The sequence below is a fragment of the Plutella xylostella genome, chromosome 25 (assembly GCF_932276165.1).
Source record: "Plutella xylostella chromosome 25, ilPluXylo3.1, whole genome shotgun sequence".
Taxonomy (NCBI): Eukaryota; Metazoa; Arthropoda; class Insecta; order Lepidoptera; family Plutellidae; genus Plutella; species Plutella xylostella.
Window position 1 is genome coordinate 6,500,975 of NC_064005.1, and position 14,641 is coordinate 6,515,615.

Sequence of the window (14,641 nt, forward strand, 5' to 3'; positions counted from 1 at the left end):
ACCATTAACCTTAATTTATACTTAAACATTATGCATTGCTTTATTGCTTAATTGACACACACATAACTATAAATTCCTGACTATTAAGACCCTCTTTTTACATTTAACATCATTGATTAAGTATACTGCACCAAATGATGGTAGGTGGGTAAGTTGTTTTTAGGAATAGATGAATGAACTACTTAACTAATATAGTTTTACCGGTAAAAATATAAACCCTGCATTTTATTTTGACATTTATTATGTAAATAGTCCGATAAAAAAACTAAACCAATTGAAACTAGTTACCTATAAATTTTATTTTACTATATTATACATAAGTATATTTAAATCTGTTCTTGTGTACAAATAAAGAATATTCTATCTATCTATATTAATAAACAAAAAAACTAGGCAAGTAATTAATATATAATATAACACTGCTAAAACGTCCCTTAGATACTTACTTACACAGGTATTACTTGGTTTATAATGGTTTAAAAACCTAGTTATTATTCGATATTCCCACCCCTAGTAGTGTCCGACTTAGCGGCGCCCTGGTAGATGGCGCCATAGCTGACCGTCGCCGGCGCGTCTGTGTTCAACTCGCCGCGCCCGCGCCCCTTTCATTCGTCTCACTCATCATTACATTGTTGCAAATAATCGATAATCGAAAAGTAGTGGTACTCATCCACCGCTACTTTTGCATTTACGAATACAAGAAGCGGTCAAGTGCGAATCGATAATCGAAGTAGTGGTGCTTATTCGATTATCGTAATAAGTATATCGCTACTTTGATATTCGATTATGGATAGTAGCGGTAGTGGTGTATTCGATTATTGATATAAGTGATAATCGCGCATCGCTACTATTTTGGATATGAGTGGAAATCTGCGTGACAAAACAAAACACTTTACATTTAAACTGACTTGCCTAAAATGACGGGTGAATAGCCGCTGTAAACAACTACGATCTATTGACGTCTCTTCCATACTAAGGGCGGATTCGACCAACGTCGAGTAACTTTTTACTCGAGAGTAAACTACCGGTTACTCGCGAGTAAGCAGATTTTGCATTCTACCAAACCTGAAACCAAAATAAGTAGCTTATCCCAAGAATAAAAAGTTATACCGCCAAAATTGACCGTATAACGAGCTTATCCGAGAGTAATTTTGTAATGGCGGCGGCACATCAGCTGATTAGAAAACCGTCATATGACATATAAACACATCTGTCAAAACATAAACAAAACCACGTTAAAAGGCAAATTCTTAGAATAACAACAGCGATTAAAATATTTTAATCATAAACAATTTCATACTATTATAATCCATTCAAACTAAGTTGGCATGTCATTTCTATTGGATGCTTTGAAAACGCAGCTATTTTTATTTTAGTTACAGTACATTTTCGTTCCTCGTTCATTCAATTAATCATGGTATAACTTGGTAGAATGCAAATTTACTTATCCCAGATATTTACTCGCGTATAAATTTTATTCCGGTATAGTTATTCTCGTGTAACGTGATGGTTGGACGAATTCGCCCTAAGTGGATAACTTATAAGAGTAAGGAAAACAGTTATAATTTAAAAATAGCTTTTGATGTTGCTTATAAGCGATTGTTTTCAGTATAGGATATACACCATGAATTTTGACATCTTTTATTTTATTTTCTATTCAAATTGCCGATGTAAAGAATATGATACATGGAACATACAAAATGTTAATAGTAACAAACAAAATTTAATTATTTGCCTTATTTTAGTAACTTTTAATAGTATATGTATAAGGTAGGTGGTGCTTTTCTCTGAAACAGTTTTTATTTTATCGTTTCGCAAGTTTGTACAAAAATAGATAGGTACTTACATTCTGTATATTTGGAGTTACTTATTATAAATTTGTTGCAGTTGATTATAGCTTAATGAAATCTAAATAAAGTTTATTTATTATTTGTTATAAAATGATTGTGCTAATATATTTTAAAAATGTAACTTGTATAAGTTGATTTAGTCATTTTATGATATTTTCAGTAATTGTACTTGTTTTTGTACTTACATAAATTACAAAACAGTTCTTATGAATGTTAAATAAACACGTCTTTTTGTGGCTTACTAATTGCCACTAGTTAAGCTGTAAACATATTTTTACAAATATTAAATTAAAGCAAAAACTGCATTATATAAAAGCTGAAAATATTGCTCATACAATTTTGAGTAAAAATATATTTTCAGACTTATTTGTTGTAAAAAAGTAATTAATTCAATTGGAATTTATAAAGGTATCATTGGTGGTACTGCGTAGATATCAGAAGTTGGACCACATTTTTATAATGTGCTATGTGAGCGGATTCAGTGTTAAGAATCTTAGAATACCCGATCAAAAATGAATGATATATCTCTTCATTTTATATATAATAGTGTCAGTATAATTTCTCGTGTAGCTAGATCATCTAGAAACAGCCAAACTAAGCATCACGTATTATAAAATAGTATTTTATTATCATTAGATATTAAATATCCCATAAAAGACAGCGATATACGTAGTGGTAGGTGGTTTACTCGTAAAGTATAAATCGTCTAATATTAGTGTAGTGATCCATTTTACGTAGATGGTAGGTATTTTCAACTTGTTTTCATTATTGTCCTGGTCAGACAGGCAGTTGCAAGGTTTTCTCAAATAATATCCCGTATACTATCACACTCAATGTGAACGTTGAATTAAGAACCTCCTCCTTTTTTTGAAGTCGGTTAAAAATGGTCCTATATCAGTTCAACAATGGACGATTAATCATGGCTTAGTTTCTTGACTATCTGATCTTTATACAGGGGGAGCTTTTCGTAGGTTCACGCAGCTCGAACTTAACCATCATCATCAGCCAATAATCATCCACTGCTGGACCAAGGCCTCTCCCATGGAGTGCCACAACACTCGGTCCTCGGCCTTCCTCGGCAATAACCATAATACATCTTAACAACTTGTCCTTCTGAATAACTGCATTAAAAAAAAAACATTATATTTCTTTAAACATCTCAGATTAATATGTTGTTGAGGCAAGAGTCACTATAATAATGTTCTCTTTAATACTGTGTATATTTGCATTAATCAAACCTAAAATTAAGTACCCATACATAATATATCAAGTAAACCTTGCGACTGCTATTTGTCTATCTTAAGATACGCCGTTTTACCATTCCTAGATATTTGTAATCTGTAATTATAGTATGACATACTTACATTATATTAGATATTGGTTTTACTTTCTACCCTAGATAGGTAATATTGTCTTTTGTGTTTTTACGAAGGGCTGGTGGTCCCTTTTATAAAAATTAGGCATGTGTGCAGCCATAGATAATTTGGTTGTGTACCTACTTTAATTTGTTTAAAATAATGCAATCTTGACAATATTCAGTTTTTATGAATCTCTACGGTATTTTAAAGATTGTAGAAATTAGATAGAGTTATTTTATATTAAGTTTAATTTGCTGCCATTGTAGACTTAGCTCAGTTGTTTTTGTTTGTTATTTATAAGTTATCAAAATATATTTTTTAAATAAATCTTTAGCAGGGATTTCGAATTTAACCCCCTTATTCATAGAGAAGTTACAGAACGTTTTAACTAATAAACTGTTTTGTCCCTCTCCGAAAAAGAACAATTTGTTCTTTGACAGAGAGGGACAAAACAGTTTATTAGTTAAAACGTCTTGTAACTTTTCTATGAATAAGGGGGTTAAGCTTGAAACAAGGACTTGTTTCATTTCCAAGGCATAGTAGTACATTGGCCGTCTGTGACTTTCGTCTGTGAATAGACATATAATACAGGATGTTGCAAAAGTGGGGTGACTCAGCTCATCAATCTAAACAACTGTGGTTCCGCGACATTAAAAATCTTGAAATATGATATAGTTGTTGTACTTCTCATACGTATAAAAGGCAAGTGATAAATAAACTTAGTATTTCTCTAAAATTTTCGAAAGTCGCTGAATAATGATTGCTGTTTAGAATGGCCACCCAAGTCACACCACCCAAGCACACCTTGTGAGATTAAAAAAAAAACCTATATTAACAATTTAAGACTTTCTAACCTAAATTTAACCTATTATTGTGATCGCAACCCCTTTACTTTACGCTTTAAAAATAAGGTTGTTACACTTACTTTTGACCGTTGGATTTTTACACTCAGATTTAAGTTGTTTATCGCACGAATTTATAACTCAACCCTCTAAACTTAAGTGTCTTCGAACAAGAAACATTTGTATTTTTTAAATTGTAAAGCACACTTTTGCCTAACATGTCGTGAATGTACACTACGCATATGTGATACACGGTTTATAAATAAATTATAAACAACTATTTGTGGATGATGTTGTTTTCATTTAATTTCCACTGGTTCCCCAATGTCATCAGAAGAGAAGTAGCAAATTCACAGCACCTGGGGAGTCACTCTACAGGATATTTCAAAAAGGGAATACGTACTAAGCCGAAAGCCGAAAAAATGAAGTTCCTGCGACTCTATCTCGTTAACTGACTCGTGACTTGATTAATGTTATTTGAATTTTCAACTTCATCATAATTTGTTAGATTCCAAATAATAGTTTTTTCGATGTATCTTCTTATTATCTTTAATAATCGAAATACATTTCTTATAATTTTACCTACTACAATCTATACTTAAATAATTTAAATGTGCCAATCATTATCAAGTTATTATCGACACCGATTTCCTTAAATCATAGTGTTGGTAACGACAGCAACATCATGATTTAGCCTCTATTTACCTACTTTGGTAAATTATTGTTTGTGTACCTAATTGGTCTACTTTAGTTGACAAACCGGACCAAATTAGCCAATTAGAGAAATCAAATATGTGTAGGTAGTACAAAAGTTGACTTGAATAATATAGGTTGTAGGGATGATTAGGTACTAGGTAGTCGAAAAAGATAAATTGTGAATGTATTTATTTTGATAATTTATAGATTTATTTATCTTTATGTACCGATACACCTCATTACCTACTCTACTACTACTACATACTTTCAGTTTCTTCTAATTCTTATGAGTTTGCCTCAACAGCGCGAAGTAAGAATACGACATTCGCAAGATCTGAAAACATAAACATGGCTAAATTATTCAAAACAATCTTCAAATTGATGAGCATTAGAGTCCGCGCCACCACTGAAGTCCGACAGCCGCGGGCGACGCTGCACTCGTAGAACAATGTCAGACTTGTGTCAGATCGTACGAATAGCAGTTTAGTTCCCGCGTTTTCCGTAAGACTTCAGTGGTGGCGCGGACACTTACATTACAGTTAACAACAGCGACAGTTAGTCGATCAACGATATTTTAATTCGAACTAGATGGCATGTCAGTAAAAAAGATACATTTCGACAAATAACAACCCTCTTCTATCGCTGAGCTTTTATTTTGAATTAGTTCGATTGGAAGATTTGTGACTTAATTCATTGGTACGGTTCTCATTAGGCAGAACCGCAGAACTTAAAACAGTTTGACAGTAAACAAAATTCGGACAGTTTTTTGCTTCTTCTTTTTACGTGACAAACCATCTGATTCGTATATCTTTAACTTTCGGTAGAGAGTATTATGTTCCTTGATCTTTAATCTAAGAAGGTACCAGTCGATCGTTAAGAACTACTCACGGAGACGAAGGTCTGCCGGGACAGCGGCACGTAGTGTCCGGCGCGGAACACCATGGGGCGGCGCATGCGCAGCATGGTGAAGCAGAGCGCGCGCTGGAACTGCACGCTCTGCTCGTACCACGGACCCTCGCTCAGCACCCAGTACAGCTCTTCACTCTGTGGATTAAATGATCAAGTTATTTGACAATACATTTCTACCAGCCTGCACTAGGCCAGCGTAGTGGACTAGGCCTAAAACCCATCCTTCATTGGAAAGAGTGGGGACGTGAGACCCGTGCCCAGCAGTGAGGACGTGATGGGTCGTGATGGTGAATGCTATGCTGGCATAAACATAAAAGCATAATATTAGCAAATAGCTGAGGTTGTAATTAGTAGGTACATAAAATGCTTGTCTTTTTTGCGTTTCGGTGACTAACACTATGGCTGAACTAGTAGGGTTTGTCACTGTGAGTAGTCAATTAGATCAGTTTTCAGCCGATGACTGCCCACAGTACTGGACATAAATACGTGGATATGGAAGACCCTTTGACTCCTTGCGTCCATCCCGTTGAATGTTTGGTGTGTGAGATAACAATACCTAATGATGATATAAACATGTTTTACTCACATGAGCAGTAAGCTCGTGCCCGCACCAGCAGCACACATACATCTGCATGATCATCACAGACAAGTAAGTGATGATGGAGAAGAACTGCATGCTCTGCCAGTCCACCACGAGGATGCGGAGAGCAGACATGCAGATCAGACCGACCCCCCCGCTCAGTTGGAACAGCAAATACGTGTGGTAAGTGTTTTCAATCCTTTCTGTGAACCTAGAATCGAATAATGTAGATTAATACTTTATTTCTATTAGGTAATAGGTTGTGTCGACAATAGATGTAGGTAGAGGCTTTTATCAAATGTCGATTGTCCGAATTATCATCGGTTGAACCAGTCTTAAGCGGCATGATTTTCTGTGATTCAGTATAAATAATGGCTTTTGTGAACTGCGATCTACAAAAGTGTATAATAGCCACTAGGTAGGTAGGTACTTACTTTACAATTTTCTGATGTTGTATGATACATTCCACTAAGATCTTGTAATTATCTTTAAAAATGTTTAATGCTCTTTTTGCTGCCCGGTCTTCCATTGTAACTGGTTTGATCTAATAAGAAAATAATCCATTATCTAATTCGAATTCTATTCTCGTCCTAAAATAGCCAATTATAATTTGCCAAGTTCAAAATTCACTTACTTTGACGATCTTATCTTTAATCACGTCTAGTTGGGCGCATCCGAAAATGACCATGCAAAGAGCTACACTGTCGACTCCAAAGTAAATATAAGCGCTGGTGCAGACTGAGAGCAGCTGGAAGGCGTACCCGACGATGTACTCCAGAGACTTCTCTGTGCCGACGGGCATCCTGACAAAATTTGCGAAAATATAATCGATTCTGAAGGCACAAATTATAATTTTTGTAACTACTGACAAAACCTTAAATTCTTTGTACAAAATTCGACTCCACGAGTGATTTCATAAATCAAATTTATTTTGACATCGCTATGTAACATTAGTTAGGTACCTATGTGCTTTCAGAATTAAATAGATGTTATCACGCTATGTTCATCTGAATATCCATGGCGTCTGTAGGACTCTGTATAATGTACCTTATTATTTAGCGACCGGTACAGAGATGGCCATCTCTGTATCAGTCGCTTCAGCATTTACCACATCATCATCAGCATATAATCATCCACTGCTGGACATAGGTCTATCCCAAGGAGCGCCACAACACTCGGACCTCGGCCTTCCTCATCCAGCCACTACCGGCTAACCTGCCTGAGGTCGTCGGTCCAGCGGGCAGGATCCACTTACCACATGCGAAACGGAAATTCCCTTTCCCCTGCATCATCAAAGAGTGGCTTCAGCGCCCACATCCCGCAGGTGGCCTGAGAACTGACAGCAAACGCCAGGAGAAGCCGCTTGATCTTAGAGGCCTGCAACTTGAGGATTCTAATTTGATCGGTAAATCGAATCCCACTTATTCAATTTGATCCCCTGAAACCTCATTATATACTTACCTGATGCTTTGAATAATGAGATTTCAGGGTTCAAAGATAAATTAATCTTGCTACTCAACCTTTCCTGCTCCGTGCTTTGAGGCATAAAAACTTGAGAATTCATTTGTTCCAGGAGCAGTCGAAGACTATTTTTTGTTGCAAGAAAAAGCGTTATTTTAAAAACAAGACATGCTTGCGTGAATAAAATATACGAAGCCTGAGACACAGCTTCCAAATCACCGAAAACTCGTATGATATCAATTATCTGGAACAATAAAAATAAATATTGCGTGGAGAGCGTGATGGTTCTATGAATTTTGCGATAATATCGCTCATTTTCCATAGGTAGCCAAACTCCTAGGAACTTCATTACGAATTTGGCAGTGCCTAAATAGCAGTTTTCTGCGTTGTATTCTTTCATTTTAGCTTTGTAGAATTCAAGAAATCATGTGCTTATGGAATATTACGGTAGTAGAGCCAGTGCCTTACTGCGGTGGAAATGACTAGAACAAAGTGGTTTAGTGGTTCATAAATCTTAAAACAATCATTATCGGTAGTACCGATTTAACCCTTATTTACCTAACCAAATAATCAAAGCCAAATAATATGGTGTCGGTAAGTGTGGTAGACATTACACGTGTGATACATACCTAGGAGTCCTAGGACAATACTTATACTTACATTATACTTATACTCATAACTTATAACTACATCCAATACACAGCTCCTTAGAGGATGAATGAGTACCTAACTAGTTACTTAACTACCTATACTTAGTAATGTTCTTGGGATGTTCACTAATAAATTTTTACTCTGGGCCTCTAAGGAAAAAAATTGTACCTACCTACAATCCAACTATAAAGTCCTGACAATAAAGAGTGCGATTTTGCCAAGACTATTTGTCATTATCAGTTATTTACCTACGTTTACATACATTTTTACAATAAAATACCCTTTGGTTATCGCTTTTTAACGGATTTGTCCTTTAATAAATATAATACATCAATTAAATATGGTCTGTAACAATTAGTTAGAATCCACTTCCGTTTTCAGGACTTTATGGTGAGGCCATACGAGCGTAATTTTGTGAGTTGTGACTTGTGAGTCGCGTAATTTCGGTCGCAGAAATTCTGCCCAGCAGAAATTCTGTCGGGCTGCCACACGGGCGCATTTTTTTCATTAGCAATCCTGTAGCTGACATACGCTTTCCCCGCTCCCCTCGCCCCCGCGAACAGAGTGCTTGTGAGTCTCGGTCTCAGACCGAAATTACGCGACTCACAAAGTTACGCTCGTGTGGCATCATCACATAGTTTAACTTTAGTCTATGACTATACATAAGTACATGTACATAAGTACCTATAAGTACCTTTAGTTGCATGATAATTTCCGCTAGAGGCGACGCTTTGTATGAGAGAAGAGAAAACGTAAACTGTTAAGGCCTCTATTCACGGGCGCGCCAATCCGCGGATTTGTCGCTGGCGACAAGTCCTGAACTACCTAACTACTAGAAGTACTGTATGGCCAACGTAAGTACGGTAGCTCTCATGAGAAGATTTTCTTTCTTGCCCGTGATATACAAGGCTATTATTATTCTGAGAACTAATTATCCTCATTTTATAATTATTTGAACGCAGCTATATCTGACGTGGAAGTCAAGATGACATTACGTCAAATCACATGAAATGTCAAAATAATGATAGTAAAACTCGAGAAAACTTAGGTTTTCGCTGAAAACAATTATTTTGATATTTTATGTGTATCATGGTGCTTTTTTAGTGATAAACAATTGATAGAAACATAATGGAGGCTAATACCATGGAGTTTAATTTGCCACCGGCTCCACGGGGCTTGTGTTTTGATCGGCTTGATTTTGTCAAGGTACCTATTTCCTCTTTAAAGTTTACAAGTCGTGTACAATTGATATACTATTTGTACTATTGATATAATTTACATGGGAACATATTATATTGTATATTTTCAGACCAATTTCTCGGTCGACAATTTCTTGGTGGAACATCAAAATGCCACATCCTTAGAAACAATGAGAGATGATCTGGGAATATACTTGAAGGTGCTAAGACTAGCAATGATCGAGTTGATAAATAAGGACTACGCTAATTTCGTCAATTTATCGGCTACTCTAATTGGTTTTGATAAGTCTATTGACAAAATTAAAGTGCCCTTGGGCACATTGAATGAAGAAGTGATGGTGAGCAGTTTATTTACCTTTATGTTTAACAATTTAGAACTGTCTTCTCATTAATACATAATGTTCTTGCATAGAGAAAAAAGCAGTGCAGCTCTGCATTTCTACATTGAATTTGTTATACACACAATATGTCTAATAAACTATATTGAAACTTTTCAGAGTGTGAAACAATGTATAGAGAGTGCTATGAATGAAGTCTCAATGTGGTTAAGCCAAAGAAACTCGCTTCAAAAGAAAAAACAACTGTTAAAATATTATAGTCAAACAATTAAATGTTTACACACACTTGACAAAGTATTGAGCAATATCTCAAAGAAAAGTAGCCAGGAGAAAATAGTTATAGTGGACCGAGCTGCTTTGGAATTCAATCAGCTTAGATATGCAATAAGTAAGAGTGAAACCCTTGTGAAACCAGAACAGAAGAAACAGTTTGAATGCATTGAACAAGACCTGGTCCAGACCCTCAATGAATTGCTGTTCCAGTTCTGGAATGATTCCAATGAAGACAACATGTTGAAGACTCTTATCACTTTAGCATCCTTGAATAGAGTGGCCGAAACAGAGTTGCTTATAAGAAAGAAAGCTATAGCACCACATTTGATGGATATAATCAATGAACCCTCTCTTCAGAGGAACAAGGAGGGTCTTCAAGGATTATTTGATAAAATACTTGAACTATTAGAGAGCAAACTGAAGCTATTTCTTACTGTAACTAAACATTCCAAGTTGACCTTTCTAGAAAATAAATACAGATTTCTTGTTAACTGCTTCTGGTGTGAGGTGGAGAGCAGACTGGAGGTCAATCTGGCATCCATCTTTGCACCCGGTAACCCTAAAATATTCTATAAAAGATACAGTGAAAGTATGCTTTTTATAAAAAAGCTGGAGGTTTATTGTGAAGATGATGACATGGTGGCGTTACTGCACAACACTGCAGAATATAAAAGCTTCCAGAAGAGATGGAATTTACCAGTCTACTTCCAGATACGGTTTCAAGAAATTGCAGGTAAAATCAACTTCATAGAAGTTATGAAAACATAATAGCCTAACTATTATTGTTATTTTTAAAATAGAACTGTATACTTTTGATTCCCAATATACAACTATACTTAAACTAATACTTACACCAAAAAATAAAGCCATACAGAAATTGCTCCTGCACTGCAATAATGTTTAATTCATTAGAATAACTAATTAAACTAACAAGATAATTGAACATTATGAATATTCAATTTTAACCAATTACTTTCAGGTTCATTTGAAGCTACGTTACAAACAAATCCAACTACAGGCAGCACAAATCCAGACTTTATACTAAAAGAGACTGAAGCCTGTTGGCGAGCCATGGAAGAGTGTTGGTCTCAGGGAATTTATATAGAGGCCATTGCCCACAAGTTCTGGAAGCTCACTCTACAGCTGATATTCAGATATGCTACATGGTGTAGCGCATTTTGTACACAGGTATATCGTATAAATAACTTAATGTTTATGCTTCCAAAAATATTTAAGCCATTCTAACAAAAAAAAATTTTTTTCAGAAAAAATCATCACCCAATTTAGAGCCGTCGCCTGTAAATAGAGATGACATAAAAAGCAGTATTAACTTGTACCTGGACTCGCAATCCCTCCACCGCAAGTCTGACCAGCTGCTGCATACAGTTGAGACCAAAATCAACATAGAAAACAAAGATCTGCTCAGACAGAGCCTTCAGCCGAGCCAAGACGCTTTAAAAGGAACTAAGGCGAAGATTATCAAATTCATAGTTGATGAGCTGTTTGATAAATTCAATAGCCAGTTGAAACAAGTGAGCGACATACCGAGGCTCTACAGGAAGACCAACAGAAGTGTTCCGACGAAGCCGTGCACATATTTAGATGTAGTGGCGAAAGCGCTAGCCGATTTCCACGAGGATGTGACTCAGAGGGTAGATAACGCGTTCCTAGTCGAGCTGTACGAGACTTTGTTTAACGTCATGACTACTTCGTAAGTATCTTTGTGATTGTAGCATACAGTAATTCTTTATTTTACTACCCTTAACTTTAATACCTATAGCTTATATTATAAGTTTTTTTTAAATTGTCAATATACATTAAAACCGGTTATTTGTGTTCCAGGTATTACAAGAATGTAGAAGATGTACTAACTTCAGTACAGAAAACTGAGGAGTCTCTGAGAAGACTGAAGCAGATACGAGAGAAGGCATCCACGCCGACCAACGACAGCGCCGGGCTCACCGACGGAGACAAGATCAGGCTTCAGCTCAAAGTGGATGTGCTTGCCTACGAGAAACTACTACACACTCTCAAAGTCGATCCTAATAGCATTCACAAGATGAAAGAACTTAGCGCAATGGTCACAGAAGCTGTAAAAAATATTGACATTAAATGATGTGCCCATTTGTATTAACCTATTTATTCACATGTTTTATTATTTAAATGTAAATATAGCTATCTTATTTATGAACTGAAACTTTGAATGGGAATAAAAGATAAAAGATGCGTCTTTTAACATAAAACTTGTATTTGGTCCGCTGCATAAAAAAATATTTGATTTGAAAAAATAGAAACCATTCACTTATCACTTGAAATTATAACAAGATTAATTCAGCTTAAATACTATTTATTGGGAAGGAAATATTTCAAGATTGTGTTTGATTTAGCTTTGTTTGTTCTTGGACTACTCCGGGGCACTTCCGAGCTGGAGGGGTTCTTCCACATGGCCTTCAGCTCCTGCTGCATGTCGCCCGGCAGTGCACTGAACACCTCCTGGTCCACGTAGCCGGGGCAGCTGTCGCAGTTGCTGCCTTCAGCTATATCCTTCATGGAGTCAGATGCATCAGACAAGCATTCTCTGGCAGGACTTGCTCGAGGAGTCAGTGATCTATCTCTGGAGTTGAGCCTCAGTTCTGACACCTTCTCCAACTCTCGTGAGTTCAACCTCAACTCCCCTACACGTAACTTGCTAGGGGATGCCACATCCTCCTTTGACAAGCACCTCCTTTTCGCTATCCAGTTCACCTTTTTAGGTTTTTTGGGCGAAGGCTCCACTTCAGCATCAGACAGGTCTGTGGTGGTGCTACTGCTTGGGGATGCAGCTGAGTAGTCCATAGAACATCCAGATGTGTCACAGTCATTTGTTAAGTTTAGCACAGACTGGACGGAGATGTCATTCATCAAGTAGTTGACCATGGAGCCCCTCCCAGTCATGCGGTCCTGGAACTTTGTGAATGCCAGACCTACTAGAGTCAAATGGAATGGTTTAGTTAAATCAACAAGTTTATTAAATAATCTCATCACTGTGCTCATAAGTTTACTCTGCCCCGCCTCGGGGACATTGAGAGAGCCATTGCTAATAGTGAATATTGAGGGGGAGATCTGACACTGGCGAGATTCTCTGTGACTACTCAATCTTTTAGCATCCTTCTTTCTGAGTGTTACTCTCAGAGACACTGGGATCCGGCCATCCTCCCGCACTAGCACTATTAGTCTCTGCAGTAGGGCTGAAAATCTCTCTTCCACCTCACTCTTCACACTTACAGTCTTAAAGCTATCTTCTAGTCCTATACTAAGAGGCCTTCCTGTTTGCTTTAAAGGAGTATTATCTTCACCAAAGCTAAGCTTTTTCAGTCTCACAGCCATATCACCACTGAAGGGTTTCTGAAGAATCTCTGGGGCCACTTGTTGCAGGTCACTCACAGTGTGTATGTTTAGAGACATGAGTGCTTCTGAAGTCTTGGCTCCTATGCTGGGTATGCAGCGCACGCTGGGCAGCGTGGACATAAAGCTGCATGCATGTTCAGGGAATATCAGGGATTGGTCATTGGGTTTGTGTAATGGACAGATCAATTTGGCTAATAGTTTGTTATGAGCTACACCAGCACAAGTAGTGAAGCCTAGTTCGTTGAAGATCTTAGAGCGCATCTCAGAAGCAAGTTGTGATGCTAGTTTCAGTCTTGTGTGGCAGCCGCAGATGCACTCCACACTGGCCACCTTGTATGCATGGCCGGCCACGGTCACACTCTTGCTATCAACCATTTTCACTCTCTCTTGTACTAAATTTGTGACATCAATAAAGTTTTCGTCCATGCCGAGTTTCTCAACAGGGCATTTCCATGTTTGTAAAAGTGTAAATATCTTGTTTGAAGCTATTCTGTACGGTTGCAAATCTTCACCATTTACTAGTTTCAAGTTGGGGCATGCCTTCACAGCGTCTGTAACGAGCATACATTTCTGGATGCCGAACTTCCTGGCCTCGTAGTTGCTGGTGACGACGATGTTCTTCTGTTGCACGCCGAGTGGGACTGACCGTAGCTCGGGGTTTCGGATCATCTCCACTTGAGCATAAAAACAATCTATGTCGATGTGTATTATACTTCTCGAATGTTCACTATAACCGTCGAAGCACGAGGAACTACTCGATTCCATGTTCCTGGGAAAGAAAACAGTAGTTTTTACTTTATATCGCCAGTTTGACCTGTTGAAAGCGAAATTATTGGCATCGAATTTTGACTTACTGTTCTTCCATAATTCAGTCCCCGTTACTTCTAATGTCTGTCTGCTTATTATTTTCACAAGAATTATGTTGTTTTCTCGTGTTTTTCTCTTAAATTTACTAAATATTGATATTATAAATTCGGACAATCACGACACATCAACAGAAACTAAGTTGCCAGTACCAAAAAATATTTTATATAAAAAAAAACAGATAAAAATGAAAATGATATTTTTCGTATACATAAATCGAAGTTATTTTATTA

At 37.0% G+C, this 14,641-nt stretch overlaps 3 protein-coding genes across 4 annotated transcripts; 1 reads left to right on the forward strand and 2 right to left on the reverse strand.

Annotated features, from left to right (window-relative positions):
* Positions 1 to 5,002: 5,002 nt before the first annotated feature.
* LOC105386983 (odorant receptor Or1) lies at positions 5,003 to 8,100 on the reverse strand. Its single transcript, XM_011557641.3, has 7 exons — positions 7,756 to 8,100; positions 7,491 to 7,628; positions 6,870 to 7,038; positions 6,670 to 6,779; positions 6,242 to 6,446; positions 5,635 to 5,790; positions 5,003 to 5,080 (listed from the first exon to the last, which is right to left on the reverse strand). Exons 1-7 carry the CDS (start codon positions 8,094 to 8,096, stop codon positions 5,024 to 5,026), a joined length of 1,176 nt encoding a protein of 391 aa, XP_011555943.3. The 5' UTR covers positions 8,097 to 8,100; the 3' UTR covers positions 5,003 to 5,023.
* Positions 8,101 to 9,348: 1,248 nt separating this feature from the next.
* On the forward strand, positions 9,349 to 12,299 carry LOC105386982 (conserved oligomeric Golgi complex subunit 2). 2 transcript variants are annotated; one of them, XM_038107374.2, is made up of 6 exons: positions 9,349 to 9,553; positions 9,657 to 9,884; positions 10,044 to 10,890; positions 11,137 to 11,345; positions 11,426 to 11,868; positions 12,000 to 12,299. In XM_038107374.2, exons 1-6 carry the CDS (start codon positions 9,476 to 9,478, stop codon positions 12,271 to 12,273), a joined length of 2,079 nt encoding a protein of 692 aa, XP_037963302.2. In that variant the 5' UTR covers positions 9,349 to 9,475; the 3' UTR covers positions 12,274 to 12,299. The 2 variants fall into 2 exon arrangements, with proteins under 2 accessions (XP_037963302.2, XP_011555942.3); XM_011557640.3 differs by having other exon boundaries at positions 9,350 to 9,553; positions 11,423 to 11,868.
* A 188-nt stretch (positions 12,300 to 12,487) lies between these two features.
* LOC105386981 (DNA polymerase iota) lies at positions 12,488 to 14,552 on the reverse strand. The gene is made up of 2 exons (XM_011557639.3): positions 14,399 to 14,552; positions 12,488 to 14,313 (listed from the first exon to the last, which is right to left on the reverse strand). Exons 1-2 carry the CDS (start codon positions 14,407 to 14,409, stop codon positions 12,501 to 12,503), a joined length of 1,824 nt encoding a protein of 607 aa, XP_011555941.3. The 5' UTR covers positions 14,410 to 14,552; the 3' UTR covers positions 12,488 to 12,500.
* Between the last annotated feature and the right edge of the window lie 89 nt (positions 14,553 to 14,641).